At 33.9% G+C, this 13,202-nt stretch overlaps 1 protein-coding gene across 1 annotated transcript; it reads left to right on the top strand.

Moving 5' to 3' along the window:
* The first annotated feature begins 10,313 nt into the window (after positions 1–10,313).
* LOC104242270 (tetraspanin-6) lies at positions 10,314–12,831 on the top strand. The gene is made up of 3 exons (XM_009797298.2): positions 10,314–11,008; positions 12,087–12,400; positions 12,669–12,831. The coding sequence occupies exons 1-3, from the start codon at positions 10,517–10,519 to the stop codon at positions 12,706–12,708; spliced, it is 846 nt and encodes a 281-aa protein (XP_009795600.1). The 5' UTR covers positions 10,314–10,516; the 3' UTR covers positions 12,709–12,831.
* Positions 12,832–13,202: the final 371 nt, after the last annotated feature.

Genomic DNA, 13,202 nt, shown 5'->3' with positions numbered 1-13,202 from the left:
ATGTTTCTATTAGAGGTTTGTAGACAGTATGTCTAGTTGGGTTGTATGTGGCCTTATCGGCTTTCAGTTTTGGATGTATACTTGTCCATAGCTTCCTTGCCGGCTCGCCCACTGTATCTGCATGTATACGTACATATTCCTTGTTGGCAGGTTTCCTTCATGAATGTTATTTTTGTAATTGAGCAGATGTTATTCAAATTCATATCTTAGACGCATGCTTAGGGGTGTTTGACAGGTAGGACTCAGACACCCGTGGCGGCCCACGGTTTGGGTCGTGACAGGGGGTATCTCTAGGAACAATAGAGGGGACTGGGTTATGGGCTACATGAAATGTTTAACTAACACATCTACTATTACAACGGAGCTTCAAGCTCTTTGGCAGGGGTTAAGAATTGCTATTGATCATATGCTCTCTCCAATTGTGATTGATACTGACTCCATTAAGGTAATAAACATGATAAAAAATGGCAATTTGACTCACAAGCCCATAATCTATAATTGCAGGTCAATGATGGAGCAGCTGGGGGAATCCAGCCATAGGGCATAACTACAGGGAGCAGAACCAAGTGGAGGACCTCCTCGTAAAGGAAGGAGCAAAAAAGGAAGCTTTGAAAATACTTAGTTTTTGACGGTTCCTTCGATGTTTACTAACGAGGCAGTATGGACAGACATCTTAGTCACTGTTTTTAAGAGGAAAGTCAATGTTTGTCATATTGATACACTTACTAATATTGCTACTACCCAAGGAAACTATAATTCCCTTACTAATGATGTAATTTTGCAGCAATGTTGATAATATTATAATGTCCAGTTTACCAAAAATAACTATTGAAATATCTAAACACTATAATAACATAATTCACTCAATTAAGAAATTGCATTGCAACTCAATGTGCAATAAAATTAATGATAAAAAAAAATCAACTACGATAATATGGGTCTAGGTCTAAGCGAGTGAACATCCTAAATGTAAAACTCGGATAAATTTCATAGAAGGTCACACAATTATGATCTTTTTTTATTTTTTATTTTATTTACCAAAGTCATATAACTTTAATATGTAATAGAAAACTCACAAGACTTTCACCATACTAACACAAAACTAACAATGCCGGAAACTAACCTTCCAATACAGTGAATGCACTGATCCAATCAAAAAAGGACCCGAGCCGACCCTGCCCAAAATCCATCCGCCCTTCAACAATAACTAGTCGCTGTTATTTATGATCTGCTAGTTGACCTTGTTTGACAGCAATATTACCCATTATTTTTTGCTTTTGGTTCGTTTTTTGTTTTTGAAAACAAAACTACATTCTAGTTTTCTAATTCTTAGGCTTTGTACATAAAGAAAATGTGAGATTTTTAAAAAGTAATTTTTAAATTTAAATTGAAAAAAATATTTAAAAATTTAAACTGTGTTTAGGTATGCAGTTCATTTAAAAAATTATTACAAAAATATTGTTTTACTTGAAAAGTATAAAACCACTTTTTCAAAAGTATAACTCTATCTTCAAATTTTTCTGAAACTCATCTTCAAAAATTCAGTTCAATATATAATCAAATAATGCTTCAGAAGATAGATACTCCATAAGTTGTCGTGCACGATCTTATACATCTGACAATAGCTCTAATTTGCATGATTAGCCAAATACATAGTTATATAGAGAGTCCAAAATCTAAATAATGGTATTTTGGACTCAAAATATTTTTATACATATAAAAAAAAGTTATTTTTCTAACTAAAACGCAGTATTATACTACGTTTTAGTTTAACGAAAAGTTAGTTGTTAAAAAAAAAAAACTTAGTATAATACTGCATTTTAATTAATAAATTGTTTTTAATGTAAAACGCATTATAATACAACATTTTACTAAAACGTTGTATTATAATGCGTTTTACTGCTCCAAACTTAAAGCCATTCTTGGTTAACCATCGCGTTGGAGATGGCTTAAGTAGAAAAAGTACTACAGTAAAAAGGAAACTTTGTCAGAATTTTATTTTGCTCAGTATTATGGAAAGGAATTTTATTTTGTGACTTGATCTCATTTTGAAGTTGTTTCCTTTCCATAAAATTATTTGTGATTTACCCAGCTTTCTACATAGTAGGTAAATAATTATCAGCTACCCAAAAAAGGTATATAATTAACTTTAAAGTAGCAAAATTAAAAAGTTTATTTTTTCCAAATAAGAGTTAAATGTATGAATATAAATTACATTATAGAATATGACCCAAGGAAGTGAAAGCAATTTTTATTTTTTGTGGTTTGGTTTGTGTTTTTTCTTTTTTACTTATGTAACAGGGTAGGTGGTGAAGATGGGTGGGGACTGACAAAGGTTTTCTGTTGATAGGACGCGGTGGACTGACAAAGGTTTCTGTCCAGAATGGCTCAACCATACGAAACTTAGCCAAGAATGGCTTTAAGTTTGAAGCAGTAAAACGTTTTAACGTTGTATTATAATGCGTTTTACTTTAAAAAATAATTTATTAATTAAAATACAGTATTATACTACGTTTTTTTTAACGATTAATTTTGCGTTAAACTAAAATATAATATAATACTGCGTTTTAATTAGAAATATAACTCTTTTCTTTTTAACTGTATAAAGATATTTTAAGTCCAAAATACCATTATTTAGGTTTTGGACTCGCTATATAGATTGCTGATTGTAGATAATAGAATCTTCTTTAATTAGTAGGAACATTCTACCAGGACTTAATAGTCGTCTACTTTATAGCTTTTACTTACGTGATAAATTAGGACGCTACAATAGTACCGTTTCACCCAAATAACGATGCTTCCCTATCTTGTTGAAACGCTTCTTCTTTTTTTTCGCTTTAGTGTATGTATCGTGTACCCAAAATTCATGGCTTGGTTGATAAATAGATTCACGTTGAATTAGAGGTGAATCTAGCCTTTGAATATTATAGGTTAGAGTTTCGGATTCTATTACATCCAAATTTGATTTGCTGGGTTGGAATTTATTTGCGTTTATTTAATAGATCTTTTAACATATATACAATATCCAAGCAAAAATATTTGGTTCAGATAACCCCATAAACTATATGATATACATCTGCTCCTGCACTAGATATATATGCATAGCTTGTAAAGAATAGCAGAAGAATAGTATCATTTGGAAATCTTCTGATAGCCCAAGATCGTTAAATAAGATTGGAGGATTCAACTAAAGAAGAGGAAACTTGAAAAGAGAAAAGAGATTTTTGAAAGAAGAACTTTGTTATTGAATAAAACTTTCTTAAATTTGGCTTGGTTACAAATGAATAAGACACCCCCTATTTATACTTGTTGTCACGGCCCGAACCGATAGGCCGCGACGGGCACCCGATACCTTACTCAACCGAGTACCAACATAACATATCTTTTTATGTCATACTATCATAGATAATTGAGCTGGAAGGCTGCCGTGAGATAAGTAGAATACAACATGCGATACCAACTTATACATAAGACATACGGGCCTATAAGACCAAAATAACCACTCGTATACTGAACATAGGCTGACAAAGCCACACAATCTTTTACGTACATGACATATGTCTACAAGCCTCTAAGAATACATAATTTTCATAAATGTCGGGATAGAATCCCGCCATACCAAACAATACACGTCTAAATCATACCAACCAAACAAGCAACTCTGAAGCAAATGGAGCGCACCAACATCTTCCGCTGAGCTGATAGCCTACTTGGAGGGCTCTCGACCTGTTTATCGGAACCTGCGGGCATGAAACGCAGCGTCTCCAGGCAAAAGGGACGTCAGTACGAATAATGTACCGAGTATGTAAGGCACATAAACAAGTACATAACAGACATGGAAGAGGTATAGAATAAATGACTCAACCTGTAAGTCTGGATAACTCTGTAATTCATGAAATAATTATAGTGTCGTCCATATGCGTATGAATGTCATGTCGTGCATATAGACATGTTTCATAACATCATCAGGTCTCTGAGGGTATCCCATCATATCATCTCGGCCACTGTGCACAAAATCATCAACGTATACCAGCTTATCAGGTGACGGTGCGTATATAACACCATAACCTTTCCCATATCCCATATACATATATATACGCGTATATAATGTCATCTAGTCATGGGTAATATGTAGGTATAAATGCATGAAATGCATATGAAATACGTTAATAAAATCTCTCGGTACGTCATAAGATCATTATGTCCCTGATTAATATCATGAAATAAACTTTACTAACTTACGTATTTTGAGACCCATGAACAGATGATAGAATAATATGAAACATGGGGAATTAAGAACATAATCATCTCTAGTATTTCTATGAATAGAGTTATTTATGGAAGTTGTGCATTTGCACGTTTCGTTCGTGTCGTATAGATCATTTTAAAAAGAAAGAGGGATAGCCTTAATATATTTAAAGTAGTAGAGAAATATCTATATGATATTCTTTGAAAAGGTTGCACCGCATACCCTTAAAATCGCAAAATCTCATGTTGCTATTTGTGCTAAGAAACCTCGTCGGATTTTGGTTAAGAAATCACGTTATCAAAGTAGTAATTTGATTGAAGTGTTTTTTTTTAGAAAGAATTTTATTGAAAGCCTTTGCAAAAAAATGGCTAACATTTTCTTTGATTGAAAGAATGATAATGTTTCTTTTTTTTTCATTGCAAGAGTGCTAATGTATTGATTGTATACAAAGTATAAAGAAAGGTGAGATATCATGAATTTAGTATGGCATGTTGCCACCTAACCAAAATGGATCAAGAGTCATGTGGTTAAGAGTTACCTTGTTGCCACGTTCTTGATTTGGTCATTATCCAAAGTTTTTAATTAATCCTCCACTAGTTATTAATTAACTAGGTAATGTCACATTACCTAATAATTAATCAATTATCCATATAATTGAGAATTATTCCCACTTACTTAAAATATTACTCATTTTTCACATACCTTATACACCTTAATATCATGGTCATGTGGTACCTTGTATGGAACTAGTCCATAAATACTGAGTATTTTAGCTTGAACCGTATTTTATCCCAACATGCCATACTTGGACGAAAATTCATTTTCTTTGACTTGCTTCCCCTCTCACCTTCACGAATTTACTTATCACTTGTTTGAAATAACATAATGCTTAAAATCTCAAAATAATACCATCCCCGAACTTACATCGATTAACTTACGACAAAACTTTAATATACGAAAAAGCGGGATGTAACACTTGTCTATGGCTGATTCTAGATATGATTCTTGATAATGTACAAGGAAGATTCTAGCTAACCTTATCTTTTAGAATATCTAGATGTGTCGACTAGATAGTCTTATCTTCCCACAACATTCTAGAACAACTATATATGTCTAATAGATAAATATCAAGGATATTACACTAGGACATTCTAGAGAAATCTATGTTTTTCCAAAAATCAACTTTACTTTATTTTTCTCATATTCCCTCTTAAAGTAATTTTTTGGAAGCTATCTCACGCTTGTTGTGGAAGAACTAAACCGATTCTTTAGGACGTGTCTTGGTGAAGATCTCAACACTATTTTTCGGGCTCCTCTTTCTTCCCCAAAGAATTAAGGTTCTTTAATTGGTCCTGCAAAGAAATAGGAATACGTACTGATAAAATTTTCATCTCTAAAGCGAGCTGGCTTGATAATAGTCCTTTTTGGCCTTCCCGAACCACATGAATCATCTTCTTATTGAGTTTCTTGTTGTTGAGGTCAAGGACTCTTCCTTTCTCTTAACTCCTCGGCAACTGCACTATCGAAAGAAATTCCTGTGATAGGCAGATTTGAAGCTTTAGGGTTCAAGGGTTTATAACATGCCCTTTATTGCGCAACTCCATAATACAAAGAGGCTTCATCGAATATGACATCTCTTGAAACAACAAAGAGATTAGTTTTAGAATCCATGCACTTCTAACCTTTTTTTCTTTCATCACCTCCGACAAAGATGTATTTCCTTGCCTTGACATCCAATTTGCTCCGTTGAGAATCCGGAATGTGAACATAATAAATAGAGCCAAAAATCCTGAGGTGTTTCACGCTAGGCTTTTATCCAAACATTAATTCATAGGGAGACTTTATATTTTTTGGAGAAAGCGGCATACTGTTAATCACATATGCTGAACATTTCATACCTTCAGCTCATAAGGCTCTAGGTAAATTCTTGGCATGAGGCCAACTCTTACATGTCTCAGTTAAGTATCAGATCTTTCTTTCAGCCACTCTATTTTGTTGTGGCATATCAGCACATGTCAACTCTCTTCTAATGTCATGCTAACAACAAAAGGAAAAAAACTCATCTGACATGAATTCACCACCATTATCAGTTTGCAGCCGCCTTATTCTGGAATCGAGTTAACCTTCAACTGTTTCTTTAAACTCCACAAACTTACTAAAAACTTATGACTTGTGCTACACAAGATAAACCCAAGTGAATCTAGTAAAATCATCAATAAAAATTAGCATATAAGAATAGCCTAAGAATGAAGGAGTTCTAATGGCCCCATCAAGTCACCGTGAATAAGTTTTAGTGGGGCATTGCACCTTGACAAGGATCTGTCAAATGAAAGACGACGTGTCTTTCCATATTGACATCCTTCACAAATCTCTCCGCCACCAAAATTTTTTGAGTTAGGCAATCCTTTTACTAGATTCAATTTTACAATGGCTTTAATTTATTCATGCTTAGATGTCCAAGTCTAGCATGCCAAATATCTGTATTATCATTGATACTCATCTTCTCAATATATGAATTAGAGGCAGATAAGACATAAATCGTTAACTCTCTTACCTGAGTGAACGATATCTGCCTTGAGAACCTTGATATTTCAGAGGAACTTCACATCACGTGGGCCAAATAGCAAATAGTTTCCAGCATCTACAGCATTTGCAACTGAAAATAGATTTTTTTCATACCTATAACATGAAAGACACTGTTGAGGGTAATAGTATCTTTTTGCTTCTCGTTGATCACAACAATACCTTCCTTCTCCATATTATGGAATGTACTATCTGTTGTAACAATAACATCATATCCGTTGTATTCGCGAAAGGTGGAGAATTTGGATTGATCTCCAGTGAGATGGTGCTGACATCCTGAATCCACGATCCAGTCTCTTTCAAAATTTATGGAAGCCATGGCATTTATTGCTCGAATCTCCATTGCGAAGCACTTTCCCAATCTTCTTCTTCAGTAGCTTTCTTAGTTTGAGCCATAGTGCTCTATTTGGCTCAACAATATCTTTTTATGTGCCCGATTTTGCCAAAACGATAACATTTTATAAACTTTTTACCCTTACTAGAAGACTCCCCCTTCTTTCCTGGTGAGCTTGAACCACTTGAGGACTTAAAGTACATTTTATCTCTTGATTTCCCTTTAAAGTTCCTCTTATCGGCGACAAGAACATTTCCTTCTCCTTCTTTGATAGATACACCAACCATCTTTTTGGCTAGTAGCTCTTGTGACGACAGCAAATTCTTAAATTCTTCCAAAGATAGTTGTTGAACCCATCCTTGAATCGGCGTAACAAAGGGAATATATTCTGGTTTTAGACTACGAATAATAATTCTTCTTATTCGCGCTTCAGAGATAGTGTCATCCGGATACAATAGAGAAATTTCGGAACACAGATTTTTAACCTTTAAAAACTACTCGGCGATAGAGAGATTACCTAGTGGTGTTAACTAACTCATGTTCCAAAATATGTAGTCGAGCTTCATCCTTCTTGTTGAACAGCTGATCGAAGGTCCTCCATATTTCATGAGCTGATTTACACCTTATAAAACGATCAAATAAATTAGGAGAGATAGACCTCTTTAGGATAAACTCTGCCTTAGCATTAATCTGCTTCCACTTCTTACACGTATTGCTATTTTTCGGTTCGTCAGTAGGAGGACTTGTGTTACTTCCATTGACAACTTCCCACAAATCCTTACAAACAAGATATGACTCCATACAAGTCTTCTATACCTTGTATTTGGATTGGTTCAATAACTCCATCCCCAGTCCATTAGCACGATCACCCAAATCCATTTAGAGAAATCAGTTGAATCAATCACTAACCCGACCTTGAAATCCAGAAGTCGACTTATGGCTGCGATACCATGTAATGAATATCAGCAGAAGAGTATTATTTGGAAACCTTCTGCTAGCCCAAGATCGTTAAATAAGATTGGAGGATTCAACTAAAGAAGAGGAAGCTTGAAAAGAGAAGAGAGATTTTTGAAAGGAGAACTTTGTTATTGAAGAAGACTTTCTTGAATTTGGTTTGGTTACAAATGAATAAGACACCCCCTATTTATACTTGTCTATGGATGATTCTAGATATAATTCTAAATAATGTACAAGAAAAATTCTAGCTAACCTTATCTTCTAACAATACTCTAGAATATTTAGATATGTCTACTAGATAACCTTATCTTTCCACAACATTGTAGAACATCTAGATATGTCTAATAGATAAATATCAAGAATACTATGCTAGGACATTCTATAGAAATCTATAATTTTTCAAAAAATCAACTTTACTTATTTTTCTTGCATAACTTCTAAAAATAAATGGGTAAAGTACTTTCTACTTAGATGTTTTTCATTTTCTAAGGCTCAAACTTAAAAAGCTACAAATTCGCAACTTCCTAACTACATTCCTCGATAATCATAATGAAACACTTGGTGGTGTTAGGAAATAGACGGAAAGGATCTTTGGCATCAAAAGCTTAAAAGAATATATATTTTAAATTTTAAATATCTAAAAAGGTTATCCACCATTTGCAGCCTTGAGTACACTTACTTGACTAAACTATAGAAAAGCTTAATATATAGTACTCCCTCTATTCAATAGATACTTGAAGCTTTTTTCTTTTTGGTCCGTTCCAAAAAAAATGAACCTTTTTTAAATTTGGTAATAATTTAGCTTAAAGTTACAATTCTATCCTTAATGAGAAATTTTTATAATCACACAAATACTTTGGGCCTCATTTGAACTTGTTTAGGACCACAAATTTCAAAAATCTTCATTTTTTGTTAAACTCCGTGCCCAGTCAAAAATTGGAACGAAGGGAATACTACATAAAAACAATTCTCTACGACAATATGGGCCCTAAGAATTAGTGGAGCTGAAAAAGAGAACCAGAATCTGAAAACAAAGGCAAAGAGAAGATAAGAGAGATTTATTTTTGAATTATTCCATTCCCACTTCACTTGGATATATACAAAAATAAGTAGGGCTAATTCTAGTTCTCATTATGCTTTTAAAAAGGAGGCAATAATGGGGCCCCTTATTACTAGCTTTTAATTTTTGAATTGACTGAATGGTCCCTTATGCTTTCCTTGCTTTGAACAATTTGAGTGAATTGATGCCTTCTTCCTATCTCCTCGTTTAGTTACTTAGTAATAACAACAACAACAACAACGACCCAGTATAATCCCACAAGTGGGGTCTGGGGAGGGTAATATGTACGCAGACCTTACCCCTACCCCGAAGGGTAGAGAGACTGTTTCCAGGAGACCCTCGGCTCAAAAAAGCAATAGGAGATGATATATTAGTACCATAAAAAAAATGCGTAATAAAATAACAACAATATATATATCCTCTTTTTTTGGTCTGTGATAACTTTTTGAAGTATATGGCGTTCGACTATTACACTTATTAGTAAGATGATTATGTATAAATCGCAATGTATTAGTATAATTAAACTTATTTGTATACTAGCTTTGCTTATCCTTGAAAGAAAATTGAATTCTTGATCAAGTATTGTACTTTCCTCTTTAGGAATGCGTGCATGCTCGACCAAGAGGGTGTTTGGGTAAGTTAATAAACTGATCAAACAAGCATATAAATAATTTTTGATTTAGCTACACATTTGGTGAACTATTATCAAATTATACATACGGTGTGTATAAGTCACATGAATTAGTGAAAGACAAATTCTGTAGCTAAACATCGAAATTCATCGCTAATTCTACTTAGCAACGAATTACCAATAAATTATTAAATATATTGTTAACTATGAGCAATTTTACGACAAATTAACAACAAAGTTTATAAAGTATCTTGAACACCATTAACAAAATGTAAGGGTTCGAACTTTTTCGGTGTCTCTGAGTGCAGATTCTTCACACATAGAATTTGACAATTTTATCAATTATTTACCACTACATTCTATTTGAGATTTACTTCATAGCTAAGAAATGCAAATCTTGGTCAGTAGTCACTGTTATCCAAACAAAAATATTCCTTATTCCCCGTAAAGTAATAAAAGGATGCATGGTCATATATACTCAAGACCATAAGGTTCTTCTATTTGAAACAATTTGCCACCCCTTGAAATTAAAGCTAGTAAAGTAAGCTGAACAAGCCAGCACAAGAAAGAAAAACCCAACACCATAAAGAAACCCCACCAACCCCCACGTACTAATAACTCTTAAGACATTCCTTCAAAAACTCACACACACACACACTTGAGAAAAACTTACAAGCTAGTGAATTAAGTAGCTAAAAGAACATGTATAGATTCAGCAACACAGTGATAGGTTTCTTGAATCTTTTCACACTGTTAGCATCAATTCCAATAATAGGAGCTGGATTATGGATGGCAAGGAGCAGTACAACATGTGAAAAATTCCTCCAAACACCACTCTTGTTTCTAGGTTTCATAATCCTCATAATTTCATTGGCTGGTTTCATAGGAGCTTGTTTCCATGTTGCATGGGCACTTTGGCTATACCTTTTTGTCATGTTGTTCCTCATAGGGGCATTGATGGGGTTAACTGTGTTTGGTTTTGTGGTAACAAGCCAAGGTGGTGTGGTGGATGTGCCTGGGAAAGTGTACAAAGAGTATCATCTTGACAATTACTCAACATGGTTGAAGAAGAGAATTAAGGATCCTCAATATTGGATGACTATTAGGGCTTGTATTTTGGGTTCCAAGACTTGTGCTACTGTTATTACTTGGAGTCCATTTGATTATCTTACCAAAGACTTGACTCCTATTCAGGTAAATCTTTTATTACTTGTACAGGTGTTTTTTCTTTATTATTTGACAAATTTGGTGGTCTAATTCTAATACTCCATATGGTTTATGAAAACTTGTTGGTCTAAAATTCAACTTGGTTTATGAAAGTGTCCTTTTCCTTCACTTCTTAAAAAAAAAAAAGGAATTGTGTAACTTAGAAAAGAAAGAGGAAACAAGGGTGGCTGTGTCTTCTTAATCAATAAATTACAACTTTGTATATTAAGACAACTAGTAGAGGATAGTACATCCAAGAGACAAATGAAATTATCCTTTCTTTATTTGTTTTTATTTTGTCTTGGTTGGAAAAGATCATTTAGTCATGAAGAAAAAGCTTTTACCTCTTTCTTTAATTTATTGCTACTACTATTTGCTTTTGTCACTTCCCCTCCTCTGGGTGAGGGTGAGGAGAGGAGGATTTATTCTTGGTAGGCGATTCTCTGTTTGCAAATTAGAAGGAAGTTGGGGGGGGGGGGGGGGTTTAATGTTGTGGGACGGAATAATACTTCAACTCTCCAAAAGGGTACAAAAATGTGTCCACATTTTACTTAATTAAATAGTTTGCTTCTTTAAACGCATCTATATTTGATATACATTAAATTTATCTTTTAATTGTATTTTCTTTCACATGTGTTTCGTCTAAATTCCAACTATTTCCTTTAGCAAAATTTTAATCTTTTTGACAAGAGCTTCATTTTTCTAAGGAACAAAAAGTACCAATTACCATTTCACATTTTTTGCTGATATGTCTTTAGACCAGAGGTACCAAGTTTAGCGACAGTATGTGACTGGATAATTATCATGATTTCAACAAACTCTTAAAAAGACGACATATATATTTTGCAATTGGAAGTTTCCTTAAATGATTGAAAGAGGAAAACAACAACATGATCAGTGTATTCTTTTTTTGCTTTAAGCTACACGTATAAAAAATGCAAAGTGTTTAATACAATTAATACAGTTTAACATATTATAAATTGTTACAATAGTTATTCAGGTTATCAATTAATTCATATCATAGAAATTTATCTTTATATAAATATTTGGTTGTGTGAAATGGCAGTCAGGGTGTTGCAAGCCACCAACAGCATGCAACTATGGATTGACAACACTGTCACAGGACCCGGATTGTTACCGTTGGAACAATGACCCGAATTTGCTGTGCTATGAATGTGACTCTTGCAAAGCTGGAGTTCTTGAAGATGTGAGAAGAGATTGGCAAAAGATATCTGTTCTTAACATTGTCATGCTCGTCTTCCTCATTGGTATTTACTCCATTGGTTGTTGTGCTTTCCAAAACACTAAGCGGGCTGTATCCGATTACCCGCATGGCCAAAACCGTATGTCTAAAGTCCGACCCAGATGGGATTTCTACTGGTACGTCACCCTTCGCCAATTTCCACCACACTTTTTTTAAACAATACTTGATCGTGTAAATAAATTTGTACACTACATGAAGGGTAAAGCACTTTTGCTTTAGCTTGCGATTTCAAATCATCCAAACATATAAATTTCTAAAACAAATTATTATTTCCAAAGTAACAACCAAGCCCCCTTTTACTTAAGGATGTATATTGTACGATCAAATCAAATCTTTAAATGTCTTTGACTTAGCTTTATTCCTATTGCTTTTTTTGGTTGATAGGTGGAGATGGTGGCACGACAGAAGACGTCAGCTTTATTAGACCGAAAACTTGCCAAACTCTTCGTTTTGTGCACATCGTTCTGTAAAAGTTAATGATCAAAAGGGGTGTCACTTCTCTTTGTTTTCTCTTCAATCTCAATGAATATTTCAAGGGATTTTTCCACAGCTTTTCTCTTTTATTATAGCTTGTTTTGATTTGATCGCCTTTTCTGTACAAAGAAAAAGATTTTACTACTACACTTTGTTTCCCATTCTACGCTTTTCTTTCCACTTTTTATCTTTATTCTTTAATCTAGTCCTTTCTCTTTCTTTTTTTTTTTTTTGGCAAATAAAGAATATTTATACTGCAAAATACTTTCGGAAAATATGTGCCTGCTAGACCCAGAAGTGTAGCTAATAGCCTGTTTGGCCAAGCTAGAGAAATCAGCTTATTTTAAGAAGTGCTTTTGAAAAAAATACTTTTTGAGACAAGCAGTTTATGTTTGGCTAATCAGTCTGAAAAGCACTTTTGAAAAATAATTTGTGTTTGGTCAA

This window comes from Nicotiana sylvestris, chromosome 5 (genome assembly GCF_000393655.2).
Source record: "Nicotiana sylvestris chromosome 5, ASM39365v2, whole genome shotgun sequence".
NCBI lineage: Eukaryota > Viridiplantae > Streptophyta > Magnoliopsida > Solanales > Solanaceae > Nicotiana > Nicotiana sylvestris.
The sequence above is the reverse complement of the archived record's forward strand: the minus strand, read 5'-3'. Positions and strand labels throughout refer to the sequence as shown.